Source organism: Aricia agestis, chromosome 6 (assembly GCF_905147365.1).
Source record: "Aricia agestis chromosome 6, ilAriAges1.1, whole genome shotgun sequence".
NCBI lineage: Eukaryota > Metazoa > Arthropoda > Insecta > Lepidoptera > Lycaenidae > Aricia > Aricia agestis.
In genome coordinates, this window is record NC_056411.1 from 16,556,755 (window position 1) to 16,581,790 (window position 25,036).

Here is a 25,036-nt window from a genome sequence, read left to right on the forward strand (position 1 = left end):
GTTTTTCTAAGTTTTGTTTGACCTCGTTGTTTTCTAATAAAATTTACCTGTATTGTGAGCTAGTTTATAATTTTATTGCTTCTTTAGACCGTACGTGAACTAACAACTAAAGTGGAGAAATTAGAAGAGGCGGACGCCAAACGAAGCACGGAGAGCGCCGAGCAGGAGGCCAAGCCCGCCATGATCATGGAACCCCAGCTCATGTTGACAGCAGGTTAGTTTTATTTGCAGTTTGTACCGTATATTGATCAATCACCAGTCTCCTTCACTCCCTCCTATGTCCACACTATGCGCTTTCGTCTTCAATTTTTCATTTCATTTCATCTTCTTTCATTCAACTTTCGTTTTGGCGCATTCAATGCGTCAACGAACGCAATCGCCAATATTGTCATTTTTGAAGTTTTGGATACGGTCAGAGGGCATGCGTCGCGGGCATGCCTCACGTTCGCTATTGACTGCGCTTTAACGCATGCCCTTGACGAACAGAAAAAGGCACAGCGTGGACAAAGCTTTTGTTGAATGCACGTTGTATGTCCTATCAACAGGTAAAGTTATATTGTTCAGCAGTTCTAAGATTTCCAATCATTCATTTATGGGCGAGTGTCAATGTTTGTTTTGGACTTTAATCGTAATATGTTTTCGAATAGTAAACTCAAAAGTACCTTTTTATCACAGGACCGTCAATGCAGTACCCAGGAGTTGTCCCGCCGCAGGCGTCGCCATACGCGTACGCCGCGCAGGCGCCGTCGCCCGCCCCCTACCACGGCTACGGCATGTAGGGAACCGCCGCCCCCAAGTGGGGTTACGCTCACTTCTGAGCGACCGGCGACTGACGCCGCAACCGGCCACCGCCGCTACCGCAACCTAACGCGACAACGCTCGTTTTTAATCTCAGTCAGTATACAACCTCTGGTTTTCTGAAGTTAAACTTCTTTAGACGAGTTGATATTGAAATTCAAGGTTTCGTTAGACGATTACGCATGAAATGATGAATAACTTCTAGCGCGTGTACACTTTACGTGTTTTTTTTAGTAGAGTGCTATTTGTCACTGACTGAGATTAAATTAGGGTAAAGAGCGTGGAGAGGTTTTGTTTTTAACAATATATTGTTCGGATAGAGAAGCATTTCTAAGCAGGAAAGCATGACTTTTGCTGCTATTATGGTCTTTGTCTAAGTCACTGCTATTTGTGTACTAAGGAAACACATACACTATTTCATGTTACAAGGAGCAAATTCTGTTAGTTATAATAATAAATACAGTTTCATGTATTAAACTTTCAGAGTTTTTTAATATGGCCGATAAAAAAGAGTGAGTGATTTGTTAACAACAAAAACTTTCCACCTAATGTCCAGTATAAACGTTAAATTAAATAGTACGATGTAGATAATCAATGTTGCTGTAACTTATTTAGAGCGCAGTTTAACTAAACATGGCTGAAAAATCATGGTTCTACTCATCGTCAAACAGACTTCATGCATTTTCCCTTATGACATTAAAGTTAATAATAGATAAGAATTTGTATTCCAAACGGGTTTATTGTTTAAGCACAAGGGCCTAAGAAACTCTCTTAAAAGTCTCAGTAGAAATACCCCTATCGAAATTGCATGAAGATAATAACATCCTAAGAGGACATTAAGACATTCAGCTTAAAAATGTATAACAAATCTTATAAATTAACTAAAATATATCTGATTACTTGTTAAAATTGGTAGATAGTTGCAACATTTTTAAATACAGTATATTTAAATGTTTGTTATTTGTTATAATCATTCATTTCAAATTTGTTTATTGACATCTTGTTCGTATATTTCTCGTGAAACTCTAGTAGCAGGGGCTAGGATACAAAAATTACAAGAAGTATACGTGACAAATGTTTACGAATTTATAATATAAATATCGTAATAAAAATTATTTCACGCTATGATTAATTCCATAACTCGATAGTTTATAATTAAAATTTATTTTAATTTATGAGAGTTGAATGAAATGTATGTAGTTTATTACCTTATATTGACAGTCGCGCGTGTATGTTTATTCGTGAGCGAGCTTTAACCAAAATACGTCGAAGCTTAGTATCAAATCGCATGTATCGTAAACAGTCTTAAGCCAACGTCGTCCTCGATAATATTAATTTAATGTTTGAGATTCAAAAGACTTATGCATGAGAATAGTATTAAAATTATACATAGATAATGTTATTTTCGGTTCGTTAATAAAGTATTTAATATATTCATCGAACAAGTGAACCTTCTCGAAGGTGGTGCAATAGATATTTTCGGAAATCAAATCATCAACAATATTTATTGTACAAAAGCTAAAACTTGAAGTTATTTGTATATAGTGCTTTCATAGTAGAACATCGATATGCGGGAGTTATTATCGAAGCTACTTCAAATGAAAATATAGGTCGATAGATATAGAGTAGGCCGAACTAGTAGTATGATGGTCGATGTTAACAATTAACATAACATAGTGTCAGAGCGAGTGCGCAGGTGCGTCCCACACGCGTATGAGTTGCGTCTTAATCACACCTTGATATGCCTTCATAGATATAATATTTTTAAGGTTATTATTAATTATTAAATCATCTCTCATAGAACATCGTTATTTTTGTTTTTGTATTAATAATACAGCAGAAAGTTTTGTTTTATTTTATACTGTAACATTCGTCGATTTTTGTGGATTGAGTAGGAGTAAATAATATTATAAAATGATTAAACCAGTTTAGAAAATATAACAACTGCGGTTATGCTACGTTTATTCGTGTATAATACTGTTTCCCCTAAATTTTATTATTATAAGAATATATTATTATTATATGAATAAAGTAATTTAAATTGTTTTATTTGATCAAATTTAGCACTGTTACGTAGTTTATATCCTCTTTGCTTACCACCTCAATTCTGTTTTTTTTAACACAACCTGTATGTTAAAAAAACAATACAAGGAGTTGGGGTACTACGTCGGTGCCAGGACATGGTCGGCAAAACCATAAAAAAACCGCAATGTGGTTTTTGGAGTTTTGTCACAGTTTTAACTAGTACAGCTCCCATCGCTAACTACTGAATTTGTACTGAAATCAACTTAAACAGTGTCTTATTAATTATAAGCTTTTGAATGTTACATATATGATTTGAAAGAAATAAATTATTATTATTATTTTTAAATTAAAGTTTAAGTTAATTTAAGTGCAAAAGTTCCAGTCTGAAGTGACAAACATTTTTATAAAAAAAAATATTGAGCTCAAATTTAAAGTTCCGACCGCGCAGTGCTAGGTGCCTACAAAGAAGGGGTATTTTTGTATGGGACCCGTACTCAAGCTGTAGCACGTTGAGACATATATCAAATGAAAGGGCTTGAAGAGCTGCGGGGCTAAAATGGTCACATTTAGCAAATTCTCTCAATAAATTCAGCAAATGCATTGTCAAAACTGTCAGACTGATAATGTCAAATTAGTACGAATTACTAGATATGAATTGCAAGCAGACTTGCATTTAGCGGTTTTAAAATAATGAATCATAACATGATTCATAATGTGATTTTTCAAAGCGACCATTGTATGATATAAAATCTCTAAACCATGGGAGAAAAAAGTTAACGAGGGTAGAAGGTAAGAAAAAATCACAAAAAAACACCCTGTATTGTTGCATCAATTTATAGTGTTGCTGATAAGGAATCACTTCTTTAAATCACTTCTTCATATACGATTATATGACAAACTTAAGGAAAGTGTTATATTTTAGTATATAATTCTTTCATATTTTAAATAAATGTATTACAACACTACAAATTAATTCAAAAATATAGGATATTATTTTTTCATTTTCGGAAATAAATAAAACACCTGTGTTATTGCGCCATTCGCTAATATTGCTAATTATAAAACATTTCTCCAAAGTGATTATATATGACAAAATCCAGGAAAGGTTAAATTTTAATGTTTTATTGCTTTCCCATACATTTCTTAAAAATATGAAACAATATACTACATAAAATATACCTAACACTTTTCGTCATAAAATAAAATGTTTTAAACTTTCGCGTTGCATTATAATTAAACTTTTTAATCGGGACTTAACGCGACTTATTTAAGTAGTAATGCTACTACGAGTACATACTTTTTCTCGACGTTTCGGCCGTGTTGCAACAACCGTGGTCACGAGGGGACTCCGTCGAGAAAAAGTATGTACTCGTAGTAGCATTACTACTTAAATAAGTCGCGTTAAGTCCCGTTAAAAAGTTTAATAAAATAAAATGTTCAACTTTTTAAGCCCTTTCATATGGTATATGTCTCAAGCCTCAACGTGCTACATTGGTGGGTACGAAATGCCCCTCCTTTAATATATAAGTATAGAGCACACATGTAGGCGACATGTGCGCTCTCTTTCTATCGCGTAAGTGGTACCCTTTCTGACGAAATCAAGATTGTCACCGTTTAGAAAACAAAATAATCTTGTTTTAATTACTATAGCTACTAATAGCAAATTTTTTTATAGTAATAATCAAATTTTAGTAACCCAACGTATATTTTATAACAGTTTTAAATTTGATTATAGTGCAGGAGCTGGTCAGGATTTTTTCTCAACTTAAACATAGTAAATTGTTTGTAACAAATTGGTTTATTTGCTATGTTTGTGTATTTTTTTTTATCTTTTTTTGTATTTTAAAGTCTTAAATTACCTTATTGAAATATTTCTTTGACTTTTTTTTTCAATTGTGCATATTTATCAGATTAATAAGAGCGACCGCAGACTTACAATTTCAAGTTGACCGGCTAAAAGTTGTACAATTTAGTTGAATGCAATGTGCGAGCTCTCATAAGCCACCATAGCTAACAGTCGTACTATACGATTTAGTCGGTCAACTTGAAATTGTAAGTCTGCGGGTCTGAAATTGTAATTGTAACTTATAACGATTCCGTCACAGCGGTTAAATCAGTACGTAGATATATGCGACGAAAAAATCTTGCGCGTGCGTCACCTAACCGCTCGCTTGTGAGTCCCTACTCCCTAGTGATCTGACATCCGCCCCTCTAGAGGGGTACTTAGATACAGTTCGATACCTACACAAAGGTAAAAACAGATTTAATCCATAAGCTTTTGTCGATTTCTATTATATTAATATATTAGTATATCTAGTATAATTTATTTACTTAGCTTACTTCAAAAAAGGATGTTATCAATTCGACCCGTATGTATGTCACATTTCCAGAATTGCTCAGTTTTCGTATAAGTTTATGAGTAGGGTCGGATGTCTCACATTGAACCAGGCAGCTACATTTAACCACCATTTTATTTCCAAAATGCGACGTTGCCAATTTCTGCAAAAATGGCTGAAAGAGAGGTATTTACTATCTCTGTCTGCCCACTAGTTTGCGTGGCGCCAGCGCGCGAAGATGTTGTGTGAGGAGCATTTTTACGAAAATGAACTCGAAAAGTAAGTATTTTTTACAAATTTCTTTCTTTTTTCACTTTTTTACAATCAATGATATTGGTGTCTTTATATTAATACTGTATACTGTAGTTATCCGGCTTGAAAATGCACCTTAATTCGTTACTGTGCGAGATTATTTTCTGGGTAAAATTTTGAGATTAGTTGCCAAAACGTGGTCTGTCCCACAATGAGCCACTTGTAGGTGGTACACATTGAACCATGGCTCAATGTGCACCACCCCACAGGTTAAATGTGTACTAATACCATAATTATTTATTTTGTTACAGTATGGCGCGAAATAAGGTGTTAGTAAGAAAAAGAGGTGGACATTCAGCTGCCAATAATTGCATAGATCAGGCGAAAGTATTAGAAAACTTATGACATTGCGTTCCAAACTTTACGACGTTACGTAGAAAAATACTTGCACGTCAACGTAGAGGACCTTGCTAGGAAGAGATTGCTACCGAATTATGACAATCATCTCATTTTTACCAGCGAACAAGAAGATGTTTATAAACAGTACATTTTAGAATGCACTTTAAAATTTTATGGACTGACCCCAAAAGACTGTCGTAAAGTAGCGTACCAAATGGCGATGGTAAATAACATAACTATCCCTTATAGTTGGCAGCGAGAAAAAATGGTCTAATAATTGAACCAAAGTTTAAGAAAAATGTTTTGTTATGCTTAAAGTAGGTCTAGGTTATAAGATTTAGAGCTTTTATTAATTATTTTGTGATAAAAATCATGTTGCTCAAGTACAAATGAAGAGTGACGTTGTAAACTTTAGTTTTATGGTAAAATAATAAATATAATACTATCGATATTCAGCTTTTTATTACATTACAAAGCAATTTAAATACAAATTAGTCTAAATGTAAATGATTTATAAGGCGGTTCAATGTGGAAAATACCCCGGTTAAATGTGTACCTCCCGAAGGACACATTTAACCAAATCTAATTTTTTATAATTTATTTTTTATTGCTAAAACCAAACAGAATTTTAAATAAAATTGTTGGCCTTATTGTAGTTAAATAAATTTTCAAACTATATTTAAAAAAATTTGGGGAATTAATTTAGAAACAAGCATTCTACGAGACTTTGAAATTTACCTGATTCAATGTGAGACAACCTACCCTACTCTATATCAGAATCTGAACAAATGTGCCCAAAAGTGTATGTATGTATGTATGTATGTACGTATGTTTTTATGTTTGTGTCAAGCATATCTCCGGAACTACAAGTCCGATTTAAGTGATTCTTTTTTTTGTGCTAGGTATTGTTCAACATAGATCCGATCTCCATTCTATATAAAAGATCTCTAGCCGAGGGCGTGATGCCCACTATATGGAAGTCAGCATTTATAACTCCGATACATAAGAAAGGGCCAAAAGATAATGTCCAAAACTATAGACCGATTTCCAAACTCTGCGTATTCGCTAAAATATTAGAGAAAATAGTACATGGTCAATTACACACATTATTAAGGCAAAGTATGAATGCTGACCAACATGGCTTCCTCACAGGGCGATCTACTACGACCAACTTGATTATCTGTAGTGATTTCCTAAATAAGTGTATGTCAGAACGAACGCAGGTGGATGTTATATATACTGATTACGCTAAATGTTTTGATCGTCTCGATCACGTTATCTTGTTGCGTAAATTACTAGACATTGCCATAAGGGGCGATCTATTTAGGTGGTTTGAATCGTATATTCGCAACAGATGTCAAACAGTGGTTCTGAACGGCTTTTCATCAAGAACTTCATTCGTCTCGTCAGGTATTCCACAGGGATCCTTGTTGGGCCCTCTCTTATTCAACATATTCATTAATGATATATCAATACAATTTTCTAATTCTAAGATCTTACTATTTGCCGATGACATGAAGATCTTGAAACAAGTGAAAGGCATTGAGGATGCTGTGTTGCTTCAGAGCGACATTAACAACTTTTTTAATTACTGCAAATCCAATCTCATTGTTTCGAAATGCTTTATTTGCTCCTATAGTCGTAAACCCAAACCTTTAACGTACGATTATAAATTAGCTAACTCAACTTTAACACGAGTTCACGCTATAAATGACTTGGGTGTAACATTCGACTCCAAGCTTTTGTTTGACACACACATAAACAATATCATTAATAAAGCATCGAAATCACTCGGCTTCATTTCTAGAATAGCATCTGATTTTAATAATATAAAAACTTTAAAAATACTATATTGTAGCTTCGTCCGCACTCACCTAGAATATTGTTCTCAAATTTGGAACCCCAATTATCACACGTACATCGAAAGAATAGAAAAAATCCAGAAAAATTTCTTAAGACTTGTCCAATTTAAATCCAGAACTTATGTATCGAACTACTTATCGCGTTGTAAAAAAATTCATATTCTTCCACTATTTGAGCGCAGAAAAATTTCCGACATAGTTCTCCTATTTAAACTTCTCAACGGCATCATAGATTGTCCCGAACTCGTTGAAAAATTTAGCAACAGTGTCCCATCAGCGTCACTTAGACGTCATCAACTTCTGTATGTTCCCCCAGTATCAACAAACTATCGTCGAAACTCCTATGTTTTTAGATCCAGTAGAACGTACAATGAGATTACTCGGAGCACAGAACTAGACTTATTCTGTACCAGTATTGGTAGAGTAAGGAAGAACCTTAGCGACCCCTTTTTTAAATAAATTAATATCATATACAATATTATTATGTAAGTATTATGTTCTTTGTTTGCTGTTTGTTTCTTTGTTTAACTTCTCTAGCGTATTTTATGTGTGTGAAAACTTGTAATTGGCCTTCCTGTGTTATTTTAAAACTACTTGTTACTCTAGCTGTAAGTTTTCCTAAATAAATAAAAATAAAAAATAGCTTAGGGAATACTTACTGCAAGTTCAACAAAATCGGTTCAGTAGTTTATAAAATACGAAATTTTAATTACGTAAAATTTTGAAGTCGGAACATGAGTTTTTAAAATACTATTAAGTAGTTATTTATTAGTGTAGCTGTCTATGCTACTCAGTGCTGCCATCGATGCTTTCTGAGTGCGTCAGTATATTATACAGGTGTAACAAAACATTGTCATAATACCTTATCATGTATGTGTGCCCCACCATATAAAGCCGGGTCCAGATGAGTGTAACGTGTAATGTAAGATTACGTATAATTTAGCGTCAACAGTGTGGACGGCACACGAACTCAAAGCGAATTGTCCAAACGAGCCTTTCTGCTCGCGCGAAAACCGACAGCCGATGGATCAACCCCGAGCGTTACACGTAATGTTCGTAGTGCCGTAGACGTAGAATTCGTGTTACATTACACGGTGATTTTTTTAAAAAATTAAATAAGGGGGCAAACGAGCAAACGGGTCACCTGATGGTAAGCAACTATCGTCGCCCATGGGCACTCGCAACATCAGAAGAGCTGCAGGTGCGTTGCCGGCCTTTTAAGAGGGAATACGCTCTTTTCTTGAAGGTTTGCATGTCGTATCGGTCCGGAAATACTGCTGGTGACAGTTCATTCCAGAGTTTTACAGTGCGCGGCAGAAAGTTACGCGAAAAACGCACTGTGGAAGACTGCCACTCATCAAGGTGATGAGGATGGTATGTTTTTCGCGTGGGACGATAGCGAAAAGTTGCAGGTGGTATGATTCCGAACATTTCCTCAGAGCACTCATAGAGGATGCAGAGTGAAGCTACATCTCGGCGTAATTCCAGGGGGTCCAAGCTGTTTGAAACACTATGGCAGTCAACAATTCGAGCAGCCCTTCGTTGGATACGATCCAGAGGGAGCAGTTGGTATTTTGGCGCCCCTGCCCAGAGATGAGAACAATATTTCATATGAGGCCGAACCTGCGCCTTGTAGAGTTGTAGGCGTTGGTCCGGACTGAAGAACTGTCTCGCTCTGTTAAGAACGCCAAGCTTCTTCGAGGCTAATTTGGCCTTACCCTCAAGATGATATCGGAACTGGACTTCGCTCGATATGTTGACGCCAAGTATCTCAATGTTAGGGAGATGGTTAAGGATGTGCCCGCGAAACGAGGATAAACGACCATTGGTGACTTTTTAGTGGTGAACGCGCAGACTTGTGTCTTGGCGGGGTTGAATTGGACTTGAATTACACACGTTACACTCGTCTGGACCCGGCTTAAAGTACCATGTTCCGTTCCGTTTCACCATTATGCAGCACCCCCACGGAGGCGTGGCGCGAAGGACACTTCAAGGACTACCATGAAGACCATCACCAAGGTAACATGTAGTCTTAATCCGTCACTGGGTCTGAGCAATTGCCCAAGATTACTTTCAGCATATTGGATCTTAGCAATATTTTATCCCTGCAATAATTATTGTATTACATAATATGGACAGTTTAGAAATAAAAAAATTTCAGGGTCTGAGGACGTAGATCGACGCGTTCGGCAACTTCGATACGATCGCGCTCGCCCAGCTGCTGGAGAAACACGAGCTCACAGAGTTCAGACGGATCGCCGCGTACCTGTACAAAGGTGAGATTGTTTGGGACTAGATGACGCCTGACGACAAAATTAGTTTATCGTGCGGGGACCGTACATTTTTCCGGAATAAAAAGTATCCTATGTCCTTTCCCAGGACTCAAAGTATCTCTATGCCAAATTTCAGCAAAATCGGTTCAGCGGTTTGGGCGTGAAGAGGTAACAGACAGACAGACACAATATTAGTATGCATAGTCCTAAGAAACGGCTGCTAGGCTTATATTTTGATCCTGAACTTTATGAACTCCGGTCATCATTGTCGGTTTTTGAACACAGATCAAAGGGCGCTTGCGGCAAGCGCTTGCGACGCGTTCACACGTTGGCGCGCGCCGCTGTGATCTCGCGACGCGACGAACGCACGTCTAGTTCTGACTCAAAAATGAGTAGCTGGTCGAACGAAGACAGTTTATCGTTTTTGGAATATATTCAAAAATTTATCTGGAACCCCAAAGATGTTAATAGCCATTAGCCGACACAAGCTCGGTGTCCGCCATGCTTGGATGTAGGACGTAGGTACCTACGTAATACTGTGGTAATACACTGACGTATTCACAAGCGTGTAAACGACTTACAAATGCCAAGCGAGATTTGTGGACACTTGTGCCTAGTGGACGCTTGCCAAGCCTCGGCAAGCGTGGAAACATAGCATAACATAATATTGTGGTGCATTATAAAGTTTTAACAAACTGCTGGTAAACGTAGTGATTATATTCTCTTTGCTGCTGGTTTAAAGTCATTCTTGTTTGTATCTCATTTATATTATTTATTTGTTTAAAGATGATGTATCATGTAAGTTTGAATTTTCTTGGCAAATATGTTTTGTAAGATAGTGCAATTTGTGTAATGCAATCCAATCTTTTTCAGCCTGCGGCGCAGAAGAGGGGAGGCATTCAATCCCTGTTTGCTCGCTCATAATTTGTAGTACCTCCCGCTAGTTTTGGAAAATTTTTGTATGGTCAATGAACTTTTATTTGATCGACTATTAATTACTCAATAACTTATGAAGTCTTCTTAGCCGTGATAGTTTTCCTTTTAAATTCAGCATATTTCCTACTTCCGTGAATTTTTGCACATTTCCAGAAGCAACCGCTTAGCTGCTAGAAGGGGGGGACTGGACTCGTAACGATTTTTTCTACTTTAAAACGTAATATTTTACAAATGGATCCCTAAATCGGAAAATGATCTATGAATACTCATAATATTTTTAAAAAACCTATCCAACGACACCCCACACGATGGGGTGGGCGCGGAAAAAAAAACATCCCCGCTTGATGTGTAGGGCAGGTACCATAAAAATATATTTTTTAAAGATTTTCTGTACCTACAATTTGGTCGGCATCATTAATATGTGTATTCATGCCAAATTACAGCTTTGTAAGTCCTATAGTCTCTGAGCAAATCCGCGGTCAGACAGACGTACAGACAGACGGACAGACCGAAACTATAAGGGTTCCTTGTTGACTAAACCCTAAAAAATATACATAAACATCTTCAATAGTTCGAGTAGTTGAGCTAAGCAAATAAATAATAATAAAACCAATATTCTGATGATATAATTTAATCATCTGCCTGCTTTAGATAAATAATCTTACGATCGTGGATTCTTAGAAATGCTATTGTATTTTATTGTTGTCGCGATCACCGGTGCTCTTATGGGGCTTGAAGGATATTATAATATTATTTTATTAATATTTGTGGTTTCGTATAATGATGGAGGGCCGACTCACGGCGCCCCTTTTGCCTTTTCACGGCGCACACTTTGGGAACCTTAGCTCTAGACATTTATTTACTACGAACGCGAACTGTTATTAGCGGTATTTTATCATATTCACGTATCGTATTGTAACTGTATCGAAGGTTTCTGCTTCAAGAGGCTTCTTTCAAGAACACTCAATCTACTCATCAGGTGTTAGTTCATTGGCGGCAACGACAGTCTCTGACTACACGGTTTATTGTCTGCAGTCATAGACTGTCGTTGCTCTCCGTGGACGAACGACGACGGAAGAAGACAGAAGAATGAAGATTAGGCTACCTTGGTTAGTAGTGTATCTTTGTAGGACTGCCACATAATATTACGAAAATCTCTCAAAACTCGGTTTTGCACAAAGAAAATATAAGTCACTCCAAAGATACCGCCGTAGTGATTTCTTGTAAAGTGACAAAACATTTTCGTCTTGTAAATATGTGCCCCACCATATAGAGTTCCGTGTTCCGTTGAATCCGTTCCGTTTGACCATGATGCAGCATCCCACGGAGGCGTGGCCCGAGGGACACGTCAAGGACATTATCACCAAGGTAACGTGTTATTAGTTATACCGTACGGCGTACATAATACGAATCCCGATTCCATAATTTAATCCATTATCTTAATGCAGCTTATACTAATGTTCGACCCAGTTTGTCTTTGAAAAAAATAAAACTTTTTTTTGAAAAGGTGCAATAAAAAATCGAAAAAAAAAATAAACAATAAAAAATTTTGTTCTTAAATGTTAATAGTTTCGGAGTTTTTAACAAAAAACATAATACCTTTTTTTTGCAACCTAATTTGCTTATAACTTTTGCAATTTTTTGTGTGCTAATACACGCTTCCGATACATTTTTCTAGACGTCTTCCCGAATCTAATGAGCTATCGCACGTATTTTTATGACCCTTATCTCTATATTTGGCCATTCTCAACTTATCGCTTAGACAGTACCATTATAGTGCAAAATCAGGCCAAAAATTGTGTTTTTGTATGGGAGCCCCCCTTAATTTTTTATTTTATTTTAATATTATTATTTGTATATTAAAGTACACATATAACTAAGGACTTTGAGAAAAAATTAAGTACCAATTGAGAAAAAAAGACCTGTTGCCAATATTGAGGTAGAGCAAAAAAAGCAAAAAAAATCACTTTGTTGTATGGGAGCCCCCCTTAAATATTAATTTTATTTTGTTTTTAGTAGGTATTTGTTGTTATAGCGGCAACAGATATACATAATCTGTGAAAATTTCAACTCTCTAGCTGTTACCGTTCTTAAGTTACAGCCTGGAGACAGACAGACAGACAGACGGACAGACAACGAAGTCTTAGTAATAGGGTTTTTACCCTTTGGGTACGGAACCTTAAAAACTAGCGATACAACGGAACATTTGTGGAGCATGTGGAGCTTTTTGTTACGAATGTCGTGTCACCTGCTAAAGGTACATGCATCAGACAAATTTATAATTAATGTGCTTGTTTTAATAATGTTTAGATGTATCATGTACTGTTTGGTGTCCTAATTAAATAAATAAAACCCTATGTTGCGCGTGACACGACACGCACTTGGCCGGTTTTTTAAATATTAAGAGTGTTCATAGATCATTTTCCGATTTAGGGATCCATCTTCCATTTGTGAAATATGAAGTTTTAAAGTGGGAAAAATCATTAGAGTCCAGTGCCCCTTTTAACAGCTAAACGGTTGCTTCTGGAAATGTGAAAAAATTCACGGGTGTAGGAAATATTATGCTGGATTTAAAAGGAAAACTATCATGGCTTATGGCTAAGAAGGCTAAGCAAACTCCACTCAAACTCAAATTTTTTTTATTCAGAATAATTTTTTGCAAAATATATTCTCTGTATAAGTCTGAAAGTCTACATCAGTGTTTTCCAACCTTTTTCTGCCACGGACCCCTAGGAAATCATGTAGAGTTTTAGGGACCCTCTTAATAAAATAAACACCAAAAAAATGTGAATATTATGTATTGTCCAGAGACGACACCGCGGACCCCCAGGGGTCCGCGGACCACAGGTTGGGGAACACTGGTTTACATGATGCCTACCGCCGATTCGGGAACTAACCTGGCGAGAAGAACCGGCGTAAGAAACTCCACCACTTTTTAAAAGCTTTTATTTAACTTGCTCTGTATGTATGTAAGTATGTATGTTCGGGTGAAATCTTGGAACTCAATTTTGAACTAAGTAGATATATTTAACCGATTGAGCTGAAATTTTGCATACACGTTTAGTTTAAGGATGAAAATGCACGATATTGTATGTGACATCACTCTAAATCCAATATCACCGACCATCCAAGATGGCGAACTAGTTATTTTCTATGCAGTTCTACAATATGGATATTAAATGAAAAGGCTTTTTGAGAATTACTCGAAAACGAATGTAATGTCATTCTACATCCAATATGGCGGCTCATCCAAGATTGAGGAATGCACTTCTGCAATATGGGTATCAAATGAAAGGGCTCATTGAGAGTAACTCAAAAACGAATGTAATGTCATTCCACATCCAATATGGCGGCTTATCTATGACAGGGGAATAGTTCTTTTTAAAGCACTTCTGCATTATGGGTATAAAATAAAAGGGCTCATTGAGAGTAAATTGAAAAGCAATAGTGTCGTGACGTGTCATATCGTGTCGTGTCGTGATGTGACGTAATGTGACATGACGTGACGTGACGTGTCGTGTCCGGTTAAATCCAATCACTTTTGTTAAGTGAAATTAATTTTTTTTGTCGTTTAGACATTGATGGGTTAATATCAAGTACAATTTCCTAAGGACTTAAGATTATTTTAACAAATTCTTGAAAAAAAACAAACTACAATCAAGAAGTCTAACCAGTAACCAGAGATAACTAAAAACTACAAATAATAAAAACTAAGGAAAAGTAACTCCGTAAAAAAACATGGTCCACAATACTTGTCAAAAAAGTGTACCCTAGGTACACATTTCAATACATTTGCAATATTTAGGTGACCTTGAGCGGTACTAGGCTGACGTTACATGACAGATCAAAAGGAACCAAATTAACGGTAATCGGAGTTACGATTCCAGTTTTTATTATTCGTAGACTAAAAAACAAAAAATAAATTATAAGCAAAAAACATTTTGAAAAAAGCTTTTAAGTATTTAAATAAGTATTCTAAAAAAATAAAAAAAAATCTAAAAAATTCTAACAATTAAGTTATAACCTCAATTTATTATACAACTAGACGTTCCCTGCGGCTTCGCCCGCGTTAATTAGATATTTCACAGACAAATTAGTACACAAAAATGCCTATGATCCTTCACGTGGTCTACTTCTTATCTTGCCCAAATTACAGAAAAAATGCTGTAGTAGTTCGTGAGATAAGCCCTTTCAAATAATTTCCCCCGTTTTTTTCACATTTTCCCTGTATTTCTTCGCTCCTATTAGGTTTAGCGTGATAAAATAAAATCTATAGCCTTCCTCGATAAATGGGCTATCTAACAATGGAATAATTTTTCAAATCGGACCAGTAGCTCCTGAGATTAGCGCGTTCAAATAAGCCCTTTCAAATAATTTCCCCCGTTTTTTCCACATTTTCCGCTATTTCTTCGCTCCTATTAGTCTTAGCGTGATAAAATATAGCCTATAGCCTTTCTCAATAAATGGACTATCTAACACTGAAAGAATTTTTTAAATCCGACCAGTAGTTCCTGAGATTAGCGCGTTCAAACAAACTAACAAACTCTTCCGCTTTATAATATTAGTATAGATTTGCATGATATTAAAAGCTTGTCGAATCTGTCAGTGTTTAATTACTTGTACGTAGTATCCCCTTAGTAGTCTGAGAATTACTTTAATAAAATAAAAAATATTAAGTATTATAGGCGTGGGTGCCAGATTTAGTACTGGGAACTACCAAAAGGGATGCGCCACTGCCGGTAGGCAGAAAATGAGAACTCAGGGTGTGGTTTCAGGACTTTACTAACTAAGCAAAGTTGTGGATCAGTGGTCCAGTTTGTTACAGTATATAGTTACTACGATAAAGAATAACACAACGGAAAGACGATGTTGCTTGCGGTGCGAACGTCGTGTGTATTGCGCGGGAGACTGAAAAGTACGTACGCGCAGTCTCACGGCTCGAAATCCACTGAAAACAAAATGGCGGGCGGCGCGTGCCGTCCGTTTTCAAAAAGGGGCGCGGGAGGCGAAAGGGGAGGTGCCGCGTTTACAGCGCATTACCCTGGCACCACACTCACACTCGCAGCATATCTAGCTGGCATGCGTCGTCGGGAGGCCCTCTTGGGCAAAACGCGGTTATTTGTATTAACATGATTTGCTATATACTCCCCCTCTAGTTCAGGTGTACGCCCTCGTTCCTGGACTAGCTGCTCATCAACCTTCTTCGGTCGTCCGCGTTTCTTGACGGGGTTAACTGGTTCAGGCGGAGTATCATCGTTACCAATGAACCGAGTCAAATCTTGAACATGGTACTTCCCTATAATCTCATGAGGCAGCTCCATACGCGCAATGTTGTACGTCGTAGGGCTTATCTTCTTGGCGATGACGTAAGGACCATCACGTCTCGGCATGAACTTTGCAGTGAGTGCCTTTGAACCTTTGCTCAAAAGGTGTGATTTTAGGAGGACCTTATCACCCACTTGAAAGTCCACCCGACGACGCGACTGATCGGCGTATTCTTTCGCCTTATCCTGCTGCTTTTCGACTCTTTCTCTAATCGCCGATAAAGAGTTTAGGAATCGTCGTAAGTAGGGTGTAATTTGTGGTACAAAGTTATCTTTGTCAAGTATGGCACGTTGGTCATGTGTTGCTTCCGAAGGTGACCGCAACTCCCTTCCGAATGTCAGGTAAGCTGGTGTTGTTCCTGTTGTACGACACACGGCACTATTCAGGGCAAATCTGATTACCGGCAAGTTCTTGGGCCAGGTCCTATGGTCTCCTTCAACCAATCGTCCTAACTGTGCCTTAAGGTCGCGGTTTTTTCTTTCTGCTGGGTTGGCTTCTGGGTGATACAGTGGCACCAAGTTCTGTGTCACACCCAGGACTGACATACATTGGCGCATGACTGCCGAGATGAACTGGACTCCATTGTCAGATATGATCCTGCGAGGCAACCTATACCGCATGAAGAACTCTTCGATGAGGACACGTGCGCAGGCTTCAGCTGTAGCATCCTTTATCGCATACAGCTCTACCCATCTTGTGGCCGTGTCTTCAACGAGCAATATCCACCGTTCTCCTTCCTCTCCTTCTGGTAATGGGCCGAATAGATCTATGGCCAACACCTCGTTACGTTGGTTCATGACGGGCGTCTGGAGGAGGCCTGGTGGCTTGTTATTGCTGGCCTTATATCTTTGGCATTGAACGCAAGCTTTCACGTAGTCAGTTATTATCCTGCGCATTCCAGTGAAGTAATACAGCTGCGATACTTTTCGGTAAGTATTGTCAATTCCAGGATGCCCTGCTACCGCAGAGTCATGACATTGCTTCAAGATGTCTTCCTGTTGGTCAGCTGGAACTACGAGTTGTGGTGATTCACTGTCTGAGTCGGGGTTATACCGGTACAACACTCCTTGATCCATCATATATCCCCGCTCCGTCCAACGCTGGGCTGCGACTTCGTCATTGGCTTCAAGTTCTTTGACAATCTTCTCCAGTTCTGGATCTGCCAGCTGCTCCTGCCTCAACAGATCCAGTTTCTTCACAGGTACGTCTATTATTACAGAGCAAATGCCGTATTGATCGCGGGTTTCTCCCGAGCAGATCGGCCTACTTAAGGTGTCAGCCACAACATTTGCTTTACATGGAGTATACAGGTATTGTATATCAAATGACTGGAGTTTGAGAGCCCATCGCACTAGCCGACAGGTTGGTGATTTTAAAGTCAGCAGCCAGCGGAGTGGTTGGTGATCACTTCCTATTATAACGGGTTGCCCATCGAGGTAGGATCTGAAACGTTCGACTGCCCATACCACCGCCAGAGCTTCACGCTCGGTGGTAGAGTAGTTTTGTTCCGCTGAGGTAAGGAGTCGACTCGCGTACTCAATTGGTCTTTCCTCTTTTTCCTCCCCCTGAAGTAAGACAGCTCCTAATGCGTAATTACTGGCATCCGTTCGTAAAATAAAAGGTCGACTAAAATCAGCTTGAATCAAAATGGGCGCTGAAGTCAGCAACCGCTTGAGTTCATTGAACGCTTGTGATTGAGCTGCGCCCCAAGTCCATGCTTGGTTCTTTCGTGTCAAACGTGTTAGTGGTTCAGCCACTTGGGAAAAGTTAGGAATAAATTTCCTAAACCACGAGCACGTTTGAAGGAAAGTTCTCATGTGCTTGAGATTGGTCGGTTCCTTCATCTCGAGTACAGAACTGACTTTATCATTGTCGATGGAGACGCCTTCCTGTGTGATTATGTGTCCAAGGTACTTTACTTTCTCCCTTGCAAAGACACACTTCTCCCTATTGACACAGAGGTTGTATTCAGTCAGGCGTTCGAAAACTGCCTCGAGGTCTTTGAGATGCTGTTGAAACCCCTCTGAGATTATGAGAAGGTCATCTAAGTAGGCCAATAGAACTACATCCTTTAAAGATGAGCAGGAGCGGAGGCGGTCGATGAGCCGCTGGAATGTGGCAGGCGCGTTCTTGAGGCCGAAGGGCATGCGCTTGAAGCGATATATGCCGAGAGGAGATATGAAGGCCGTCTTATCCCTATCTTCTTCTCGGACGCTAACTTGCCAGTAACCCGATCTAAGGTCAAGCGTGCTCATGAAGCAGTTCCTTTTTGTTGATTGCAGCAGCTCATCAATCAGCGGCATGGGGTACGTGTCCGACCTGGTAACAGCATTCAGGCGCCTGTAATCTACACAGAACCTGACGCCGCCACGAGCCTTTGGGATCATCAACGCCGGAGCGCACCATGCAGACTCGCACTCTTCAATTATATCTTCCTGCAACATTTTCTCGATTTCTTTTTTCATAACCTCTTTCTTCGCAGGATTCAGACGGTATGGGGGCACTGCTATCGGTGGGTGCTCACCCGTATCTATACGGTGTTCCGCGAAAGGCGTAGGCGCTCCCCCTGGACGAAAAATGTGCGCGTGCCTAACGAGGATCTGGGCGAGTTCCTCTCGCTCTGCTGACTCCAGCTGAGTACCCTCGTCATCCCGGAGAACGTCTGTGGAGGCACAAGTAGTGACACGCGAAGTTGGTTCGAAAAGTAGCGTATGTTTAACACGAGGATTCTTGTCAAAATACCATATTTCTTTGGAGAGATTAATAACGACACCCATAGCCCTAAGGAAATCTATACCGAGCAACGTCTCGTTGTAGCCGGACTCGGGGAAAATAAGAAATGGTATTGTGATGATAACGTGTTCCAACCGGACCTGCAACGTGGTAGTGAGAACGTTCATCTCACGTGCGTGGCCGTCGGCGAGTTTAATCTGCCTCGTCGAAGGCGTGAGCGGGTGGCCTTTACGTAGAAGGAGAGCATATAGCGTGTGACCGGCAATACAATGTTTCGCGGCAGTATCAATTAAAGCTGTACCATTTACTCCCAAAATCTCGATTTTGAAAATGGGACGTAAGTCGCGACGTTTGACGGGACTATCACCGACGCTACATGCCAACAAGTCGTCATCGTCCTTAATACGTACATAATTATCATCATAACAATATAGTAAATTAACATCATCAGTAAAATTAAAATTTTTGACATATTGAGTCGATTTTTCTGAAAAATCTGACTTATTACACCTTTGCAATGTACCGTTACATGTACGCTTACCCTTAGCGTTATTTTGAGAAAAAACATTACTGTCGGTGACAACAAAATTTTGTAAAAAATCAGACTTATTACACTTTTGCAATGTACCGTTACATGTACAAGCACCCTTAGCGTTATTTTGAGAAAAAACATTATTGTCGGTGTCGACATGATTTTGTGAAAAATCAGACTTATCACACTTTAGCAATGTACAGTTACATGTACGCTTACCCTTAGTGTTATTTTGAGAAAAAACATTACTGTCGGTGTCAACATGATTTTGTGAAAAATCAGACTTATCACACTTTAGCAATGTACAGTTACATGTACGCTTACCCTTAGCGTTATTTTGAGAAAAAACATTATTGTCGGTGTCAACATAATTTTGTGAAAAATCAGACTTATCACACTTTACCTGCGGGCAGGTCATCGTAGCGTCATTGAAATTGTCAACAAAAAATGTACTACATTTGCATGCCAACTCGGACTTGTTGCACTTTAGCATTACACCGTTACAACAAGTACACGGAACGTTATGTGATAAATCTGAGCTACTGCACTTTCCCTCGGGACACATGTGCGAAATTATTACGTCATTAATTTTGTGACTACGAAATTTATAAGAATTTTGTACAAAATCGGTACCGGACTTTTTACATTTCGGTGCAGTACCTTTACAAGGCGTAGGTACGTTTTCAATATAACTGGTATACTTGTCGTTAACACTATAGAACTTATTTACGGCATTTTCACTCGCGTTATTAGTGTCTCTGAAAGACTCACCTCTGTTCTCCAACTTACGGCACTGTTCACGGCGGTGACCGTAGCGCTTGCAGTAGGTACAGTAGGGTCGGGCGGGACCCGAGGCGGAGGCCGAGGTCGTCGGGGAAGCCCGAAGAGGCGCGTTCACGCCGGGCACGCCGCGCTGTTGCGGCTGCGGCTGCGCGGGCGCGTGCAGGGCTGCGGCAGCGCGGGACGGCGGCGGCAGCGGCAGCGCGGCGGAGGCCGCGGGCTGCGCGCGCACCGCGGGCACGCCTCGTGTCTGCGCGCCGGCAGCGGAGGGGGCCGGGGCGGTGCGGAAAGTACTCGCGCCGGCCGGCGATGGCCTCGCTGTTGATGCTCGTCGCTCCTCTTCTCCCATGGAGTCTTCGATGTTTCTAGCATGTTGTAATAACTCGGCGAATGTAGTAAATTCCTCTCTGCGGAGTAGTTTTCTTATTCGCACGTTTAAAAGGCCGTAAATCATGTCTAATTTGACTTTTTCAGTCAAATCATTCTGTGGTAGCCTTGATAACAGGGCGCGCGCTTTAGCAACAAACACGTCGGTATTCTCGATCTGTTGTTCGGTTGCGAATAAATCGCGGTAAATTCTATGGGGCGGCCGTCGGTCGCCGTAGGCGCTCCGTAGGTTAATTACGAGTTACGACCTCGTCCCATGTAGTCACTTGATTTTTAATGCCCTGCCACCAGGTGGCCGCGTCATGCGTTAGCAACATTGACATACCTTTTATTGCATTACTGTCAGTCACGTTGGCACACTCTTTATAGCTTTCTACAGCGTCTATAAATCCTTCTATGGACTCGGTAGGTGCGCCGCTAAACACAGCCTTACAACGCGCAAAATTCCCACTTTCAGTAGGCACCGGCGCGGGAGTCGAGGTCATCGCGCGGTGGCCGAGAACGCTGTCTAGAATTTCCTTTATAGCGTTCGTTTGCGTTCTTTGTAGGCCTTCGAGGAGCATAGAAACACTCTGCTGTGAGAATGTTGCGTCAGCAATGTGAGGGGCGGAGGGGCGGTGGGGAATGCGTGTTGCATCATCACCCTCGGCGTCATTATGCTGGAAGTCCTGGTGTTCATGCTGATGCGGACGTGGCACAGAGGAATGGGGAATGCTTGATGCATCGTCTCTGTTGCCATGTGAAAATAGTGGCGCGGGCGCGGTCGCCATCTTTTGCGCGGGAGTCGCGGTTTCTAGCTCCTCGTCGCTGTAGATGTCTTGCGGTTGTTCCGCGTTCACTTTACTTCTTGTACGCGTCATTACTATTATTACGCGGATAATTCGTACGTAATGTGTATCGCGTACGCACAAATGTAGGTAGGTACGGAGTCGCGTCGCGGGATTCGACACACGGGGTTCACAAAAATCACACTCACAAGTTACAAGTTACAACACGAATTGTTTGATCACTTAGTTTTACCACTAATCCACACTGTTGGGACGCCAGATATAGGCGTGGGTGCCAGATTTAGTACTGGGAACTACCAAAAGGGATGCGCCACTGCCGGTAGGCAGAAAATGAGAACTCAGGGTGTGGTTTCAGGACTTTACTAACTAAGCAAAGTTGTGGATCAGTGGTCCAGTTTGTTACAGTATATAGTTACTACGATAAAGAATAACACAACGGAAAGACGATGTTGCTTGCGGTGCGAACGTCGTGTGTATTGCGCGGGAGACTGAAAAGTACGTAGGTACGCGCAGTCTCACGGCTCGAAATCCACTGAAAACAAAATGGCGGGCGGCGCGTGCCGTCCGTTTTCAAAAAGGGGCGCGGGAGGCGAAAGGGGAGGTGCCGCGTTTACAGCGCATTACCCTGGCACCACACTCACACTCGCAGCATATCTAGCTGGCATGCGTCGTCGGGAGGCCCTCTTGGGCAAAACGCGGTTATTTGTATTAACATGATTTGCTATAGTATATTAAATTATCAATTTACTCAGTTAAATTGGTACTTACTACTTACTAGTTTATTTACAAATCACGCGACAAGCTTTTATTATCATGCAAATTTTATACTTACTTAATATATTGAGGTTATAACACAGAATAGATAATAGTAGAAGGTTATAACTTAATTGTTTTTTTAGAGTAAGTATTTAAATAACAGCTTTTTTTTCAAAATGTTTTTTGCTTATAATTTATTTACCAAAAAAAGTGAGAAAAAAAATGTAAGTATCTCTTAAAATAAAGTTTACAATGCTGTAACTTAAAATTATACAATTTAAGAAGCCGGGTACCATCGAAACTCTCATACATACGTAATACCAAAATCATTTTCTCATACGAAAATATTTAACATACTTATTTGAGTTTTTTTCAGCTTAAAATAGTAATTAGCTATGTTCCTGCGTAAAAATTTACTACAAAACTTTACGCAGGAACCTAGCTAATTACTATTTTAAGCTGAAAATAAAACATGTTAAACATTTTCGTATGAGAAAATTGTACTTATTGGTATTACGTATATATAATATATGAGAATTTCAATGGCTTTCTTTCAGCATATTAGGTCTTAGGTCCCTATTCTTGCAATAATTATTGTATTATATAATATGGACAGAAATTTAAAATTAGTAACAATGTTACAGGGTCTGAGGGCATCGATCGATGCGTTCGGCAACTTCGACACGATTGCGCATGATCGCGCTCGCCCAGCAGCTGGAGAAACACGCGCTCACAGAGTTCAGACGGATCGCCGCGTACCTGTACAAAGGTGAGATTGTTTGGGATTAAGATAAAAATATCTGTCGCCATTCGCCATCCTTGGCTTTTATTATGAACTAGCTGTTGCCCGCGACTTCGTCCGAATGGACTTCAGTTTATAGCGCGCGATGTCAACAAATTTGGTGTCAAAAGCTTTTATAAAAAAACCCTGGTACCCCTTAAATCAAAACACCCAAAAACAGCTGTGCAGTGTGCACATAACATTTCATTTTTTTAAATTAAGTAAACTTTATTCATGCCAAATTTTAAAGCTTATTTAGCCCCCCAATTACACAACTCTACCCATAAACTATTTATCATTGATAGGTTTATGGTTACTACACTGCATAGTGTTAGAGAATAGTAAAAGTCTTGAATTATACATTGAGCGATATTTATTCGAGCAGAGTTTTACCTTACATGTCTCAAAGTTAATTACAGAATGAATCAATCAATGCAATATGGCTGGCTTTTATACCATTTTACACAAAAGAAACGAACTTCCGTTGAAAATTCAAATATAGCAAAATCATAAAGAAATACATTAAAAATTAAGAATGGCTAAGAATAAGTTAAGTACATAATTCTAAATATTAATTAATGTACTTACTTCTCATATTTTAGATAATATGAGAAGAGGAAGTTATAACGGAAGTAAATAATCTCCCGCCCATTTATAACTAACTAATTGTCAAAATCAAGTACCTTACTTATTAATATTTAAAATATAATAATCACTTATTAAAATTATATATAGTGACTAACATAATATACTGATTTAAATAAAGAAATATAATATCATGTAGCTTGTCCATTGACATCCGCTAACAATAGATAAAGTAATTAGAACACTGAGTTATATTATATAATAATAAAAACGTAAAAAAGAAATAACAATCGAAAAAATCGAAACTCGAGTATAAGATGATACCACCTCTTATAGAAAGACGTTAGAGCAAGCGTCCGCGTCAGCGCGATGTAGGAGACGCCACGGCGCCATCTATTATGAATTTTTGGAACTAACTAATTTTAACAAATTTACTCATTTTCACCCCCTTACAACCCCTTTGTCCAGTTAAAAAGTAGCTTACGTCCTTTCTCAGGCTTTAGACTTTTTTTTCAAATTCAAATATTTTTATTTGCAACCAAGTACATATATAAATCAAAATACATTGACGAAATATACAAGTTATGCGTTGTTCGGGCGTTTGCAAAACAATTACAAAATTATAATTTTAATGATTATTATTCAAGTAAGTATACTTATTCATATTTTTATGGTATTCTTTTAAATTATCTTGTACATTAGTATTATCACAGCGGTAATATATTATCATAAAATATTAATAATATCTACTTTATATATATTTTATGAACTTAGATAATCAACTCAATAGTAAAATATTCTTCTAATGAGTAGATAGAAGCAGTGTTTTATTAGATATGTGTTTGGTTTTCATTTAAACAAGGGTATTTTATTTTCTTTTTTTAGGAAATCTGGTAATTTATTGTAAATTTTGAGGGACATATAATAGGGACTTTCGTTAAGCATTTTTATTCTAGAGTAGGGTAGGTGTAATTTGTTTTTGTGTCTAGTGTGCTAGTATTGATGTTGTGAGTCTCTTCTATTTTTGTAAAATAATCTTTATTTTTAAAAACAAATAAACAAATATCCTGGATGTATATTGAAGGGAGTGTTAAAAGGTTATATTTTATAAAATATGGTCTGCAACTGTCTCGATTTTTTATTTGGGCTATTATTCGGATGCATTTTTTTGTAATATAAATAGTTCGTTGTTATTGACACTATTGCCCCACAAAATAACTCCGTATCTCAAGCAAGAATATGCATATGCATAATATGCTGAAAGAGCTGTTTGACTATCTGTGTACAAAATTTCATTACAATCGGTTCAGTAGTTTTGGCGTGAAAGCGAGACAGACAGACAGACAGAGATACTTTCGCATTTATAATATTAGTATAGATAGTATAGATTTCAGCAGGTCAACATGGTCGTAATTTTGACATTTGAATCCATACTAATATTATAAATGCGAAAGTGTGTCTGTCTGTCTGTCTCAGGGCCGTCTCTAG

The 25,036-nt window shown here is 38.7% G+C and overlaps 1 protein-coding gene across 2 annotated transcripts in view; it reads left to right on the forward strand.

The window, feature by feature from the left end:
* Window positions 1–9,943, forward strand: part of LOC121728032 (clathrin heavy chain) — a 43,319-nt gene extending 33,376 nt beyond the window's left edge. The window contains exons 29-30 of one of the 2 annotated variants that reach the window (XM_042116128.1): window positions 88–214; window positions 676–901. In XM_042116128.1, the coding sequence (XP_041972062.1) occupies window positions 88–214; window positions 676–779 (231 nt within the window). In that variant the 3' untranslated portion in view covers window positions 780–901. Of the gene's footprint in view, window positions 1–87; window positions 215–675; window positions 902–9,833 lie in introns of those variants that run through there. The other variant, XM_042116129.1, reaches the window with a different exon arrangement.
* The last annotated feature ends 15,093 nt before the right edge of the window (window positions 9,944–25,036 follow it).